Source organism: Vigna unguiculata, chromosome 11 (assembly GCF_037176805.1).
Source record: "Vigna unguiculata cultivar grain cowpea cultivar isolate G323 ecotype 2 chromosome 11, ASM3717680v1, whole genome shotgun sequence".
In the NCBI taxonomy this organism is placed as follows: Eukaryota; Viridiplantae; Streptophyta; class Magnoliopsida; order Fabales; family Fabaceae; genus Vigna; species Vigna unguiculata.
The window spans coordinates 26,307,179-26,322,278 of record NC_140802.1 but is presented as its reverse complement, the minus strand read 5'-3'; the positions used below and the strand labels follow the sequence as shown (position 1 = coordinate 26,322,278).

The 15,100-nt window shown below is 37.4% G+C and overlaps 3 protein-coding genes across 3 annotated transcripts; 2 read left to right on the top strand and 1 right to left on the bottom strand.

Moving 5' to 3' along the window:
• Positions 1–2,552: 2,552 nt before the first annotated feature.
• Positions 2,553–5,343, bottom strand: LOC114169866 (Uncharacterized conserved protein (UCP012943)). Its single transcript, XM_028055223.2, has 4 exons — positions 4,964–5,343; positions 3,644–3,824; positions 3,404–3,497; positions 2,553–3,065 (listed from the first exon to the last, which is right to left on the bottom strand). Exons 1-4 carry the CDS (start codon positions 5,281–5,283, stop codon positions 2,728–2,730), a joined length of 933 nt encoding a protein of 310 aa, XP_027911024.2. The 5' UTR covers positions 5,284–5,343; the 3' UTR covers positions 2,553–2,727.
• Positions 5,344–11,085: 5,742 nt separating this feature from the next.
• LOC146881658 (uncharacterized) lies at positions 11,086–11,875 on the top strand. Its single transcript, XM_085669286.1, has 3 exons — positions 11,086–11,212; positions 11,313–11,452; positions 11,549–11,875. Exons 1-3 carry the CDS (start codon positions 11,086–11,088, stop codon positions 11,873–11,875), a joined length of 594 nt encoding a protein of 197 aa, XP_085525412.1.
• Positions 11,876–13,939: 2,064 nt separating this feature from the next.
• On the top strand, positions 13,940–14,443 carry LOC146881657 (uncharacterized). Its single transcript, XM_085669285.1, has 2 exons — positions 13,940–14,140; positions 14,240–14,443. The coding sequence occupies exons 1-2, from the start codon at positions 13,940–13,942 to the stop codon at positions 14,441–14,443; spliced, it is 405 nt and encodes a 134-aa protein (XP_085525411.1).
• The last annotated feature ends 657 nt before the right edge of the window (positions 14,444–15,100 follow it).

The following is a 15,100-nucleotide window of genomic DNA, read 5'->3' as shown; positions in this document are numbered from 1 at the left end:
AACTCTTGAATGAGAAAATGAGCTAAAATGCAAGATGACCTAATCGAAAAGGTGAAATCCCAAAAAAAATCATTTGACATAATTAATTATTCGGTTCTAGAAAAATCTCAGGTGCCTGAAATTGTTGAAAATGACGAGATTTTAATAAATTATGTCATGAATCATATAATATGGAACCAAAATGAAGTCAACATTGATGAAACTTTTACATCTAATATAACGATGAATGTTATGAATGACAATGAAGATCAATAATCAATAATCATTGAAGATTGCCAACAAATAAATGATTGGTCAAAATAAAAAATTTGCAAATAAGCATAATTAGATTTGCCTGCTAAATAAAAGATTTTTGAACCTATAGTTCGCACACTTGAAGGTGTGAAACTCGTTGGGTAGATATGAACTTTCGCGCAAAAATCAAATTAAGAATGATGAAATACAAAGCATAGTTGGTTGCTCAAGGTTTTTGACAAAACCTGATATTGATTTGTGAAAAGACATATTTACTGGTATTGGATGCAACAACGTTGCAATATTTGATTATCCTAATTGCACAACAAAGTTTGCATTTACATCTAATGGATAATGTTACAACCTATTTATATAGTTCTCTTAAGAATCATATTTATATGAAAATCCCTAAAGGATTTTATTTATCCAACAAGACAAATTCTAAAGAAGGTTATTCAATAGAATTGAATAAACCTTTTTATTTATTAAAGCAATCAGGAGGCATAATCGTCTTAATGAGTACTTATTAAAAAAAGATATAGAAATGATCCTATTTGTTCTTGTATTTATATAAAAAGATCCAAAAATGAATTTACCATAATTATTGTTTATGTAAATGACATAAACAACGTTGAAACTCATAATGAGTTTACAAAGACAATTGATTGCTTAAATAAAGAATTTAAGATGAAGGATCTTAAAAAAGTAAAATTTTTGTTTGAGATTACAAATTGAGTATTTAAACAAAAGTATTTTTCTATACATCAAGAAACTTATATAATAAAGGTACATAAAAATGTTCTAAATGGACAAGTCACATTCATTATGCACTCTAATAGTTGTGAGGTCATTAGACATTGATAAATGTTCTTTTTAGACCTTAAGAAAATGATGAAGATCTTTTTGATCTAGAAGCACCATATTTTAATGTCATAGAAACACTAATGTACCTTGCTAATTATATTTGACCTAATATTACATTTACTGTAAATTTGTTAAGCAAGATATAGTTCTTCAACTATAAGAAGACAACGGTTTGGAGAAAACCTATACTTTGTTACTTTAAGAGTACTACGAATATGAACTTATTTCATCTAAATGATTCAGGATCAAACCTAATGGGTTATGTATATGTATATTATTTTACATATTCTCATGTCACAATGGTTGATCACAAATAAGATATTTGTTCACATGTTGTAGCACAATGGTTTCATGATAGTATATGAAATAAACCATAATAGCAACATCGTCTAATCATTTAAAATTACAAAGAAAGTTGAGAATATGTTTGGTTAAAGTCTATAATTCAACATGTGTAAGAAACTTGTAACTATCCCCGATAAAAATGGAATCAACAATCATATATGAAAATAATAGTATATTGTTCAATTGAAAGAATAATATAAATATCCAAAAATCATTCATGTGAAAATTTGGCAGGTCTATTTATAAAGCTTACATGAAAGGAAGAAATAAAATATATGATTAATAATATTGTATTAAAGAATACAAAATATTGTACTCTTTTTCCTTCACTAGGTTCTTTATCCAAAAAATTTTTGACACTTCCTCCTCAAGAAGAAATGTTATGAATTAATAATTGTCCATTAATTTTATATGTTTAATCATGTGATTGATATGATTAATACTCATATGATTCATTACTTTTTATGTAAATATTTATATTTTCCACAGTAAATTACATATTGTATATATAAATACAACTCTTCTTATCAGTAATAATACACAGAAAAATTGATCAATATTCTTTCATTCTATACTTTTTTTCCTTCTCTCTATTATTAACTTTATTTTTAACTATATATATATATATATATATATATATATATAAAATTCTTCGGCAATATGTCCAGATGAACAATTATTGGGGAAGAGAATGTCCCAGATGAGTTTTAATTCATGTTTGAACAAATATAGATAACCTCGGTTCTCAAAACTAAATTGGATTGACAAATTCAACCAATAAATAATCCTCCAATTCAACCAAATGATCCTCCAACTAATTATTTTATGATACAAAATTAGAAATGTAAATAGATATCAACCAATAAAAAACCAGTTCAATAGAGAAGAAAAAAAAATCACAATTCTAACTTTCTAAAATAAAGATAAATCAACTAAAATTATCAGCCCTTCTGTTTTATCTTAAATTTAAGACAAAAATACCATATTATACATTTAACATAAATTATATGTTTTTAACTATCAAAATAATTTTGTTAATACCAATTCCAACTCGATTAAATCCCATTTTGAAAATAACAGAGAAAGTCCGGAAAACTAAAAAGCAGATATGCTTCCAAATGTAGAGAGAAATAAATTACCTGAGGGCCACACACTGTTGTTTTAAAAGCAGTTCACATGTGATAATTACAGGGTTCCAAAACGATTAGAAAAGTCGACAAATTAAACTTCTGCTTCCGAGAGACTAAGCTCTCTTTGTCATTATCAACATTAGCTTCCAACAAACTAAACTCTCTTTGTCACGATCACCATTATCACCAACACTGCCAAACCTATGAAGGTTCCTCCCATGAAACTTGATTTGTTGTTCCCATCAGCATCACCAGCCATTTTCTGAGTATCAGGTGACGGGAATAGGTTCTGAAGGAAACCAGACACACTACTTACCAATTCAGTAACAGTAAGCTTTAAGTTCTGCAGAAAACCCATGAAATCCGAAAACAAGCTTTCCGAGTCAGACTCGGCCGTGGCTTCCACTTTTTCAGATGTTTCAACTCCTTCAGAAGAAAAAGTTGATAACTTTTCCACTTTCTCAGTAGTTTCCACTTCTCCAAAATCAGACACTGCAACAAAATTTGCATTAACATTCAGCTCATATAAATGAATCCTTCCACTAAGTATTCACATGATCATATATATATTTGAATTGTGTCTATTGTTTCACTTCTTAATGCCGTGTATAGTTAAATTTCAATTTGAAATATGGCTTCAATTATTAAACTTGTAAGAGAGAGATATAGACACAATTTTCACATCATATGGTTATGTAAAAAAAAAAAAACGATAGGATTCATTCACAAAAGTTCTGAATTTTATAAGAAAAGAATTCAGTTTCAAGTTTTATTTGGTTTATTACGTTTTATTCTACAAAATAACCACATGAAATAGGAATTAGGATTACCTGTCTGCTGTGATTGGAAGAACCTGAAGACAGCAGGATTTTCCATGACTGCATTCCATACATTTGGATCAGAAGCAAGTGAAGCAACAACAGCCTGGTTGAAACCAAAGTCAAGTGAATTCTATCTATTAATTCAATAAATGAGCCTATGCCTTCATTAAATAAGCATTTTTAAATATTGTTCACAAAACGAGATTGCTCAAGAGACTGTAAATTTGACTTAAAACAACATCAGATCACCTGCGCTTCATGACTTGTGCTGAGCAAATTAAAAGCCTGAATAGCATGCTTTGGAACTGAAGGATTTGAGATAGCATCAATGACACAAGATCTGTTCACTGGCTCATAAAGAGTAGGAGACATAGTAGAGACCTCATCGCCAGGAGATGAAAATTTCGAAGAATCGGGAGAAAGATATATTCTGAAAAGCAATAAACATGATCAGAGGATAAAGATAAGTATCACCAGATTCTATTGCATTCTTGACCCAAGAGATGGAGTTCGCATGATATAACTTTATCAAGCAATAACTTCTTCAAGATCATAACAAAATGCGGGATTGAACTGATGACAGACAATGAACAAGAACATGTTTGGATGACTATAGCACTCATTCCAAAACTACATTCAGAACAATAGATACTACAGGTATTTTTCTTCAAAAGTGTGCTCAACGTCCAAAATGGGTTCAAAATGGTGATTCAAATTTCAAACATGCCCCAAGTCTATACTTCCAAAACCCAATACCTTTAACATTACCCAAATTTACTGAGAAATAAACACATCTAGAAATAAGGATGAAATAAGTTGAAAGAAGGAGTAACAACAACAAGGGAAAATTACTCATTTAGTCCTTATTGTTGAAGGAACTTCAACCTTTAGTCACTATACTAAAAAATTATCCTTTTAATCCTTGTACATTTTATTTTCATCTCTTGTAGTGTCTATAACTTTAGATGATATAGACTAAACGAAATGAAAAATAATTAATTTTTAAGTAAAGGGGCAAAAAGTAAAGTTTTAAAAACAAAAGAAATACTGAATGGGTAATTAAACCTAAAAAACCACACGAATGATATGCAAATATAACAAAGCCAATAGTGTGTATCCCTAACCAAGAAAATCAGCGAGATAAGATGCATGCATTTCCTTAAATTTATGCTATCATCATGCTCAAACTTACATTACAAAGGTGACTCGGAGCAACAACAACCGAAGAAGATATCATTTTCATTAAGATGATGTAAGTTTCTATATTAAAAAAGATAAAACAGAGATCTACATACAGAATTTAATTTCAATCCTCTTACAGTGCCGTTTACACTATCAACATGAAGAAGATTAAAGAATCCATATTCCCTGAGAGTTTTCCACTAAACCCTGATGAAATTCAGTTTAAAACCCTTAGTTTATTACCAACCAAAAAAGCAAAACTCACTAAGAGCATAGAGAATAACCCAGCACAGTAAAACCAAAACACCACAAAATCAAGACAATTAAATAAAATAAAATAAATTCCTAGCCTAATATCGTCAACAATTAGAGATAAAATTAATATACTGATCAATAGCGTCCTTCAATTCTGTGGTGGCTTCCTTAGCTTCCTCGAAAGTGGGAGCAGAACCGAACACCATCCTCGGCACAACGACATCGCCATCGTCGGCGAAGTCCCAGTCGTCCCAAGGCGCCGCTGCATGCAGCGGCGCAACCTCGGCAGTCTTCGCGCCCTGTGCAGAAACTCCGGCGACCGACGAGGATCGCGACGCGCTGCGGACCGATTGCTCTGTCGGAAGCGCTGCCGTCGAGCCCCGGAAACCCGACTTTGAGACGCCGATGCCGGCGATCTTCGCTGCCGTCCTCATAGCTCCTCCGCCGCCCATTTGTTCGATGAGAAAACTCCGTCACACGCGAAGGGAAAAGTAACCACTATAAGTGAAATGGCTTCCTTCGTTTAGAAGTTTAAGCAGTGCTGTGTGCGGATAAGAATGGATGACACGTGGCGTTAGCTAAAAAAATCACAGAGTTTTGTGCCAAAGAGTTAAAAATAATATATATATATATATATATATATATATATGTGTGTGTGTGAAAGAAAATGTTAGAGCTTTACAGAGAGTATATTGAAAAATAATAAAATATATAAAAAAAAGGAAATTATCAATTATCCCATTTATGAAATTTATGAATTTAAAGTTTATAGTAATAAATTATATTGAAATTAAATATCTTTATTGTTGTATTTGAACTGTCCTTTTGTTTTTTATGATTTTTAAAACTTGAGGCAAATTTGTTGCAAATATATCCTACCAGATTTGTACGATTTTTATTAGTTTTTTAAACTATATTAGTTACTTAAATTTTTGAAGTTTTCAAAATTATGATTTAGGTTCAGAACCTATTTTATAGCCTATTTATCAGAAAAGGACAAAAATTAATTGCACAAGGTTTTAATATCTTCTTTTTCTCTCTATTTTTCGTTTTTTATATTGTAAGTAGAATTGAAAATGCTTGACTCTTCTTGTGTTTCTTGAGAAACTCACCACTTATTAAGTTAGCATTGTTGGTGTTGGTGAAAGAATTATTGAAGCTAGTCTTGTGGTGACCTTAGGAGGCAAAGAAGATCTTAAGGAGTGTAAAAACATGGGAGAAGAACACTTGTGAGAAGAAAGAGCAAAACATAAAAGCCAAATTTATGATGGAAAATTCCACCACTGAAGCCTAAACATGTGGCTACTTGTATTTGTTTTAAGATTTTTTTTTTTTATGAAATCCTTTAACTCAGATTTAATCATATGGAAATATTTTAAATATTGTAGCTTATCAAATTCATTTAAATAGAATTATTTGTGGAAATCCTAAATTATAAGAGCAATAAGAACAATTAATAAATTAAAGCAAAATTTGTCAGACAAGGTAGGTTCTATAGACACGGGATCTAGATATTGTTTGATCAGTTTATGTCTTTGTAGCATATGATGCTCGTAGCATATGATGCTTGTAGCATATGATACTCGTAGTATATGATGCTTGCAATGTCTAGTCCTTTAGTTCTCACAAGATATTCAACAATTTAACAACTCGAGAGTTTTAATATGCAAGTCTAAACATATTTTATGAATAATCAAATATATATTCATTTTCATAGTTTTCATAGTGTTTAACAAATATGACGTGTTCCATACGTGAAAGTCCAACTGACACTTGTGAGTCTCTTGGGACACTTTTACAAGACTAACACTTCTATTTCATAATTTTAGTTTGGGAGATGGGATTGTACGAAAAGACAGTTTTCTAGGATACCAAAGAAAAGAAATAAACTCTAAAAACAACAAAAGTTGAAAAAAAATGTTGTGACAAAATCAAGTTACAACACAAATGCAAATAGCCACAAGTTTAGGCTTTAGTGGAACGTAAGAGTATAAAGTGTAAATGTAAGAGTAAAAGATACTTATCATATATAATCAAATTCAGGAAAAGTCTTATGTGCGTAAACACATTGGGTTGTGAGCTTGACCATTGTTGTATTCTTCACACAATTAGGGGTGTCAAATGGGCCTGCCCGACCCGTTTCTGACCCACCAAAATCGGGTTGGGGTAGGCCAGCCCGACAGATATAAACGGGTTGAGATGATTGACTTGTCCCGTCAATGGGCAAGTCAACGGGCTAGGCAATTTTTTTCTTTTGCATTCTATATCTTCAACAATAACTTTGTCTCACGCGTAACAGTGGGTTCTTTGATAGGGAGGATGTTTTGTGCGATAGGGGTAGAACAAAGAGAGTGATGTTAGGTAGCATATGTCGTCGAGGGTGTGTTCACCGAAGATGTCGCTAAGGGAGGGAAAAGTTTTTCTTCTCTTTGTTTGTGTTGGGGCTGACTGAAGAATATGAACGAAGGAAGGGCAAAAAGTTAAAAATATGGATTGTCGTTTCAACAAACTAATGGTAACCAAAATAAAGTTAAAGTTTAGTATAATGTAGTAGAAAGAAGTGGAAAATAAATAATTTGATTTGTTGTTAAAAAAAATAAAAGAAAGAATTGGAGAAAGGGAAAGGATTGGTCATGTCAAGTGTTTGTCAGAAGGTGGATACATACATTTCCTATTCTACTATATGGTGATGTGATTTGAAGTTGAAAGATCAATTTGGAGGCGTAACATTAGTCTCAAAAGAATAGGTTTAGCAACTTAAAAACTAAAACGGAAGAAGGCAAAGTAGAATGAGAAAGTCTAGGACAAAACTGTTTTGAGAGTTTGCATATAGAATAATATAAAATCTGGCGAGCTACGGGTTACTTGCGAGCTGACTCGTCTTTCGGCCTAAGGGTTGGCGGGCCAAGCAGTCGGGTTCTAATGGGTTGGCGGGTTCAACTATGTAACTCAGCCCACCCTTTTTTTGTCAAGCTGGCGGGTCGGCTCGTTGTGCCTAGTCCATTTTGACATCCCTACACATAGTCAAGTATACCCTATGAGTTTTGATTGTACTCTCTTACTTTGAGTGTGTTTCAAATTATTATTTTGAGAGTTATTGATCGCAATGCAGATTGAGAAGGTATACTTGGAGAGGTTTATACTTGTAGCCTAGAGAGGTTGATATCCGTAATACTTGGAAAGGTTGATACTCATGATACTTAGAGAGGTTGATACTTTTTATACCTAGAGAGGTTCATACTTGTGTGTTTGGAGAGACTATACTTGTGTTGTAATCAAATTGGGATATTTGGTTTGTGAAAATTCTTTAGCTAGGTGCCTATGAGACTAGATGTAGTCCTTGCTTAGAGGGTGAACCAATATACATTTTGTGTGTACTTTCTATCCTTTAGTCTTTTATTTAATTGTCCTATATTTTTGCAAAGTGTATAAATTGTCTGCAAGCTCTATTCAATCCCCTTTCTAGAGCCATCTTGCACCAACAACATTTACTTTGAATTTTGTTTTCATTAAAGTTTTTTTTTTTTGCTAGTTGTCTTTAATACATGAAAAAAAACTAGGACTTGTTTCTATAGAACATATGTGTTTACTCAAAAGTGGATAGGTCCAAATAGTACTTGCTTTGTAACTTTTGATGTTGATTTGTCTTAATGGATCCTATGACTTGTCAGACAAACCAATATAAGAGTACTTTGCCTAGATATCTCCTAGCCCTTAATCTTTTTATATTATATATTGTTCATCTACAACTAGTCTAAGAAAAAAATATTTGTGAAAATGCCTTTTAAAAAGGTTTTTAAACACTATAATGAGTTAACATGGTGTTAAAACTACATACATATTAATCATGAGTCAAAAGGTTTTTAATTTTAATTAAGAAGTCACTTTGGTTAAAATTAGAAAATTTCATGTGATTAAATGAGTATTTTTTTCCAATTATTGAGAAGTTACTTTAATTAATGTTGAATATAAGGCCCAATTTTTCTGCCCTAATGTTTTAAGGGCTACCTTTAAGCTAATGGGCCTAAGGGCTAGCCCAAAGAGGAAAACCAGACCCTAATATGTTCTAACGTTTCCATTTTCCCTCACTTTCAGAAAATAGTCTCTCATTGCCTCCTTGAGCAGCTGCAACTTTCTGCTAGGGTTCAACCGTCAACCTTCTTCAAGCTAGCTCAAGCCAGGTTTCCACTCCACCTCTTTGGCCCATCCTTAGGACAGTTGTGCTCATTGTATGCGTATCGGAGTATTCAGCTAGCTTATTTTCCAGGTAAGAGAAGCTAGGGATTTCATGTCAGTTCGATTCTTGCATGATTGTGTGGTTGTTGTGCTACTGTAAACGTTTGGATGGAATGGTATTGTTGTTTAGGCATGAGTATATGACTGTTGCAAGGAGAATAGTGGCGAGACCCGACATTTTCGCCCAAGCGACCCTGGCTTGCCTAGGCGAGAATTGCATAAACAAACCCTAGCTCGCGCTCGAGCTCTCGCTCAGGCACAAGGCTTTCGTTTTGAGCGAGGTACTATCTCGCTCAGGCGAGAGATGCTCGCCTAAGCGAGAACACGTGGGAGCTCGAGGTGTGTCACTGCAGTTGCAGCCCAGGCGAGGAACCTCACCTTCGGGCGAGGAGGGCTCGCCTAAGCGAGCGTGCGAAAAACCTCCCAAGGCCTCTGTCGTGATCTCGCCTAAGCGAGGGTTTGTAGCTTGAGCGAGGGGACTCCTCTCGCCTGAGTGAGGGCTTCTGGCTTGAGCGAGATCCGCTCTAGGCCTCGCTGTTTTCTTCCCTTGGTTGTTATGGATTGTTTGGTTGATTGATTTATATATTTTAAGTATGAAGTATGAGAAATGCATGGAATATATGTAGTTATGAATTGAATAAACATGTTGATGTGATCTTAGTATGTAAAATGAATGAGATGGTTGGTATTAAAGTGGTAGTGGTAGTGGTATTGGTATGAGATGAAATTCTATATTCATGAATTGGGAAGAATGAGATGGTATGGATTCAACATGGAATGTGAATGAGCATGGACTACAAAGGTTGACATGGGGTTTTAAACGCATGATTAATATTATTTGGTTGCTTGAATATATTTAGTATGTGGTCAGTGCGTAATTCCTTGAAATCTCTAGGTGAGATTTCAAGGTCGTGCTTTAGTGGTCAGGACGTAATTCCATGACCCTTGTTAGTGGGAGTTCATGGTGGTGCCCCTTTTATATAATTTGGTAAGGATTCAAGGTAAGGTTGCATCCTGACACTCTAAGGAGTTAGTTAGTCTCACAGAGCGCACTGACTCTTATGGTGAGAGTACTAGGAGGCCTAAAATTCATTAAGGGCTAACCTTGTGCGTGGGGGATTGAAACATTGTAACACTTTTAACACTTAGCTCCGCGATGGGCAGCTCGGGGGTGAGCAGCTCGGGTGTGAGCAGGATAATCCACCACAAGTGCAAGCATCCGCTGAATCCGACTAGATTATATGTAATCCGGATGAGTCGAGTCTGAGTCTAGTGTATTGCTTGAGAAGTCATAACATGATTGATTGATAAATACTGTTTGGATTATGTAATAGCGTGTGACTACTTGATAAACTGTTTCTACTCTAGCTTACCCTATTTGCTTGTTTGGTTGTCTTGTATGTGGTTATTCTCCTTTTGCAATGATCATCAAATTATTGATGTGAGCAGATGCGAGAGGCCCTCGAGGTCAACAGGGAAGAGATGATTTCGTTGCATAGTTTGTTTGGACTGGACTTCATGTTTTATTTGGGCTTTTTCGTTAGGGTTATGGCCTATGTACTGCTTTACTCTTTAATACCCTATCATCTATTGTTAAGTCTTTGGTTTTCGTTTGTACTTGACATCATGGTGTGCCTTGGTCTCTCCTAGTATTTTCCAGATATTGTAAGGAGTTATGTTTAAACTTCAAGACTGCGATACTATATTATCCATCAAGGATTTTGCTACTCTGGTGGAGAAGGCCAAGGTGATGGAGAAGATGAAGAACGAGGTGGAAGGCTAGCGCCCACAACAGCCCTAGAGGATAGGTGGACCATCTGGGTCCAAGCTGAGACACAAGGAGAGGAGGAAGTCTTATGACAAACCTCACCATCAGTCTCAGGGGTCTAGGAGCTTTCCTCCCCAACAGGGCCGGGTGTAGTGTTACATATGTGGAGGCCCTCACCTGAGAAGCGTCTGTCCGTGCATGGAGGGTTATCACAGGTGCAACAACTGTGGAAAGGAAGGCCACTTTGGCAATGACTGTCCCACTCTTTCTAGGGCAGTGGTGCGACCTCAAGTATGACTCCTACCCAACACCAGCAGAGGAAGAGAGGCAACAGGCCTCAGGCGACGAGCAAAATCTACGCTATGATAGGAACAGAGGTTGTAGGCTTAGGTAACCTTGTTATGGGTTATTGTGTGATTGTTGGGATGAAATGTTGTGTATTGTATGATTCTGGAGCGACATACTCCTTTGTGTCAGATGCTTGTGTAAAAAGGTTGGGTCTACCGGTATGTGAGCTACAGTGTGAACTTGTGGTGTCTACTCTGGCATCGGGTTTAGTCAGGACATTGTCCTTATGTGCTAAATGTCCAGTGGAGGTGGAAGGGCACAAGTATAAGGTAAACCTAATCTGCCTACCTCTACAAGAGTTGGAGGTGATCTTGGGGATGGATTGGCTCTCTGCCAATCACATTCTTATAGATTGCCGAGAAAAGAAATTGTTATTCCCCGACTTAGAGGAGCTTGAGTTGGTATCTCCTCAAGGAGTTGTGAAGGAGATTCAGAGTGGCGCACAGTGCTTCATAATGTTCGCTCGTATGGAGGTAGAGGAGAAGGAAGGGACATCAGTCATACCAATGGTGCATGAGTTTAAGGATGTATTCCTGGAGGAAGTACCAGGGTTGCCTCCCAATCGAGAGGCCGAGTTCTCAATTGACTTGGTACCTGGAACCGGTCTAGTATCGATGGCTCCGGCAGAGTTAGTGGAACTCAAGAAACAGATAGAGGAGTTGTTGGGGAAGCAGTTCCAACCCAACACTTAACCTTGGGGAGCATCAGTGTTGTTGGTGAAGAAGAAAGATGGGAGTTTGCGTTTGTGTGTGGACTACAGACAGTTAAATAAGATGACCATCAAGAACAAGTATCCCCTTCCGAGAATTGATGACTTGATGGATGAGTTACATGGATCATCGGTGTTCTCGAAGATTGATCTACGGTCAGGATACCACCAAATATTGTTAAAGGCTGATAATGTACAGAAGACGACCTTTAAGACCAGATATGGACACTTTGAGTACGTGGTTATGCCTTTTGGTGTGACCAATGCTCCGACGGTGTTCATGGATTATATGAACAAGATTTTCAGACCGTTCTTGGATAAGTTTGTCGTAGTCTTCATAGACGATATACTTATCTATTCCAAGACTCAGGAGGAACACGTATAACACTTGAGGTTGGTGCTCGATGTCTTGAGCGAGAAGCAACTATATGCCAAGTTGTCCAAGTGCGAGTTCTGGATAGATGAAGTACAATTCTTAGGCCATGTGATATCGGCACAGGACATTGCAGTGGATCCAGCAAAGGTTGAGGCAGTGGTAAAGTAGGAGAGTCCCAAGTCAGCAACCGAGATTAGGAGTTTCGTGGGATTAGCTGGCTACTATAGGAGATTCATAGAGGGATTCTCCAAGATAGTGACGCCTTTGACACAAGTTACACGGAAGGACCAACCTTTCACCTGGACAGATAAGTGTGAGGAAAGCTTCCAGGAGCTCAAGAGAAGGTTGACGAGTGCTCCTATATTAGTGATTCCAGATGTTGGGAAACCTTTTGAAGTATATTGTGATGCTTCTCACTTGGGGCTTGGCTGCGTGTTAATGCAAGAAAAGAAGGCAGTGGCGTATGCTTCGAGACAACTTAAGGTGCATGAGCGTAACTATACAACTCATGACCTAGAGTTGGCGGCCATAGTGTTTGCCCTGAAGATCTGGAGGCACTATCTTTATGGTGCTCAGTTTCGTGTGTTCAGCGATCACAAGAGTCTCAAGTACTTATTTGATCAAAAGGAGTTGAACATGAGGCAGAGGAGGTGGATGAAATTCTTGAAAGACTATGATTTTGAACTGTTATACCACCCGGGGAAGACAAATGTGGTAGCCGATGCCTTGAGTAGGAAGATAGTGCACGTCGCGCATCTTATGATAAAGGAAGTGGAGCTACTAGAACAGTGCAGGGATATGAAGCTACAGGTGGAGTTGGAGTCTAGACTCATTAGATGTAGTAACCTGACTATATCTAGTGACTTCCTGGACTCAGTCAGAGAAAGACAGTTGTTAGATGTAAGTTTGAATAGAGTCAAGGAACAACTTGGGTCAGATGAGGCTAGAGACTTTGCATTGGGTAATGATGGCATACTGAGGTTCCAGGGCAGAGTGTGTGTGCCTGATGACGTGGAGGTGAAAAGGCTAATCCTTAAGGAATGGCATAAGAGTCGTCTTAGCTTGCATCCCGACATGACTAAGATGTACCAGGATCTCAAGAAATCCTTCTGGTGGCAGGGAATGAAGAAGAATGTTTTACAATTTGTATCCGCTTGTTTGACGTGTCAGAAGGCGAAGGTGGGGCATCAGAGACCCGATGGGATCTTACAACCCTTAGAGATACCGGTGTGGAAATGGGATAGCATCTCCATAGATTTTGTGACCCATTTACCACAGACTTTTAGGGGGCATGATACTATCTGGGTTATAGTGGATCGACTAACCAAGAGTGCTCATTTCTTGGCGATGAACTTGAGGATGTCCATGGTCAAGTTGGCCCAGTTGTACATCAAGGAAATTGTGAGGTTGCATGGAGTACCTTCGAGCATATTTTTAAATAGGGATCCACGGTTCACGTCACGGTTTTGGCAGACCTGGCAGAGTGCTTTCGAAAGCAAGTTGATTATGAGTTCAGCCTATCATCCTCAGATCGATGGCCAATTTGAGAGGATGATTCAGTCACTTGAGGATTTGGTAAGAACATGCATACTGGATCATTTGGGTGCTTGGGATGAAGTCCTACCTTTGATAGAGTTCACCTAGAACAACAACTTTCTCGTGAGCATCGGGATGGCGCCATATGAGGCTCTTTATGGAAGGAAGTGTATGACCCTTCTATGTTGGTATCAAGATGGGGAGGCAGTGTTGGTTGGACAAGAGTTGTTGGAGCAGACTACTGAGAAGGTAAGGATGGTGAGGGACAGAATGCAGGCTTCTCAGAGTAGACAAAAGGCCTATGCAGACCGTAGGGGGAGACCCTTAGAGTTCGCGGTAGGAGAGCATGAGTTCTTGAGGGTGACCCGAATCACTGGTGTGGGAAGGGCTTTCCGCTCAAGGAAGCTCTCTCCTAAGTTTCTTGGCCCTTATCAGATATCGAGGAGGATTGGGCCACTGGCTTATGAGATCGCCTTGCCTCCTCAGTTCGTAAATCTTCATCCGGTGTTTCACATATCACAATTGAGGAAGTATGTCTTTGATCCCTCTCATGTGTTAGAAGTCGAGGATGTGCAGATTATGGAAGATCTTACCGTAGAAGTACTGCTAGTGGCTTTAGAGGATAGCAAAGTTGATTAGCGCCGAGGAAAATCCATCCATCTAGTCAAAGTCATCTAGGGTCGGAGGACAGGTGACTCTACGTGGGAGTTAGAGGAGGATATGAGAAAATCACACCCGCATCTCTTCACCTAGTAAGTTCTCATTTTCGAGGTCAAAAATTTTTGTTGTTGGAGAGAATGTAAGGCCCAGTTTTTCTGCCCTAATATTTTTAAGGTTGCCTTTAATCTAATGGGCCTAAGGGCTGGCCCAAAGAGGAAAACCAAACCCTAATCTGCTCTAACGTTTCCATTTTCCCTCACTTTCAGAAAACAGTCTCTCCTTGCCTCCTTGAGCAGCTACAACTCTATGCTAGGATTCAACCATCAACCTTCTTCAAGCTAGGTTAAGCCAGGTTTCCAATCCACCTCTTTGGCCCATCCTTCGGACAATTATGCTCACTGTATGCGTATCGGAGTATTCCGCTAGCTTATTTTCCAAGTAAAGGAAGCTAGGGATTTCATGTTAGTTCGATTCTTGCTCTTTTGTCAATGTTTGCATGATTGTGTGGTTGTTGTGCTACTGTAAACGTTTGGATGGAATGGTATTGTTGTTTGGGCATGAATGTATGACTGTTACAGGGAGAACAATGGCGAGACCCGACATTTTCGCCCAAGCGACCCTGGCTCGCTTAGGCGA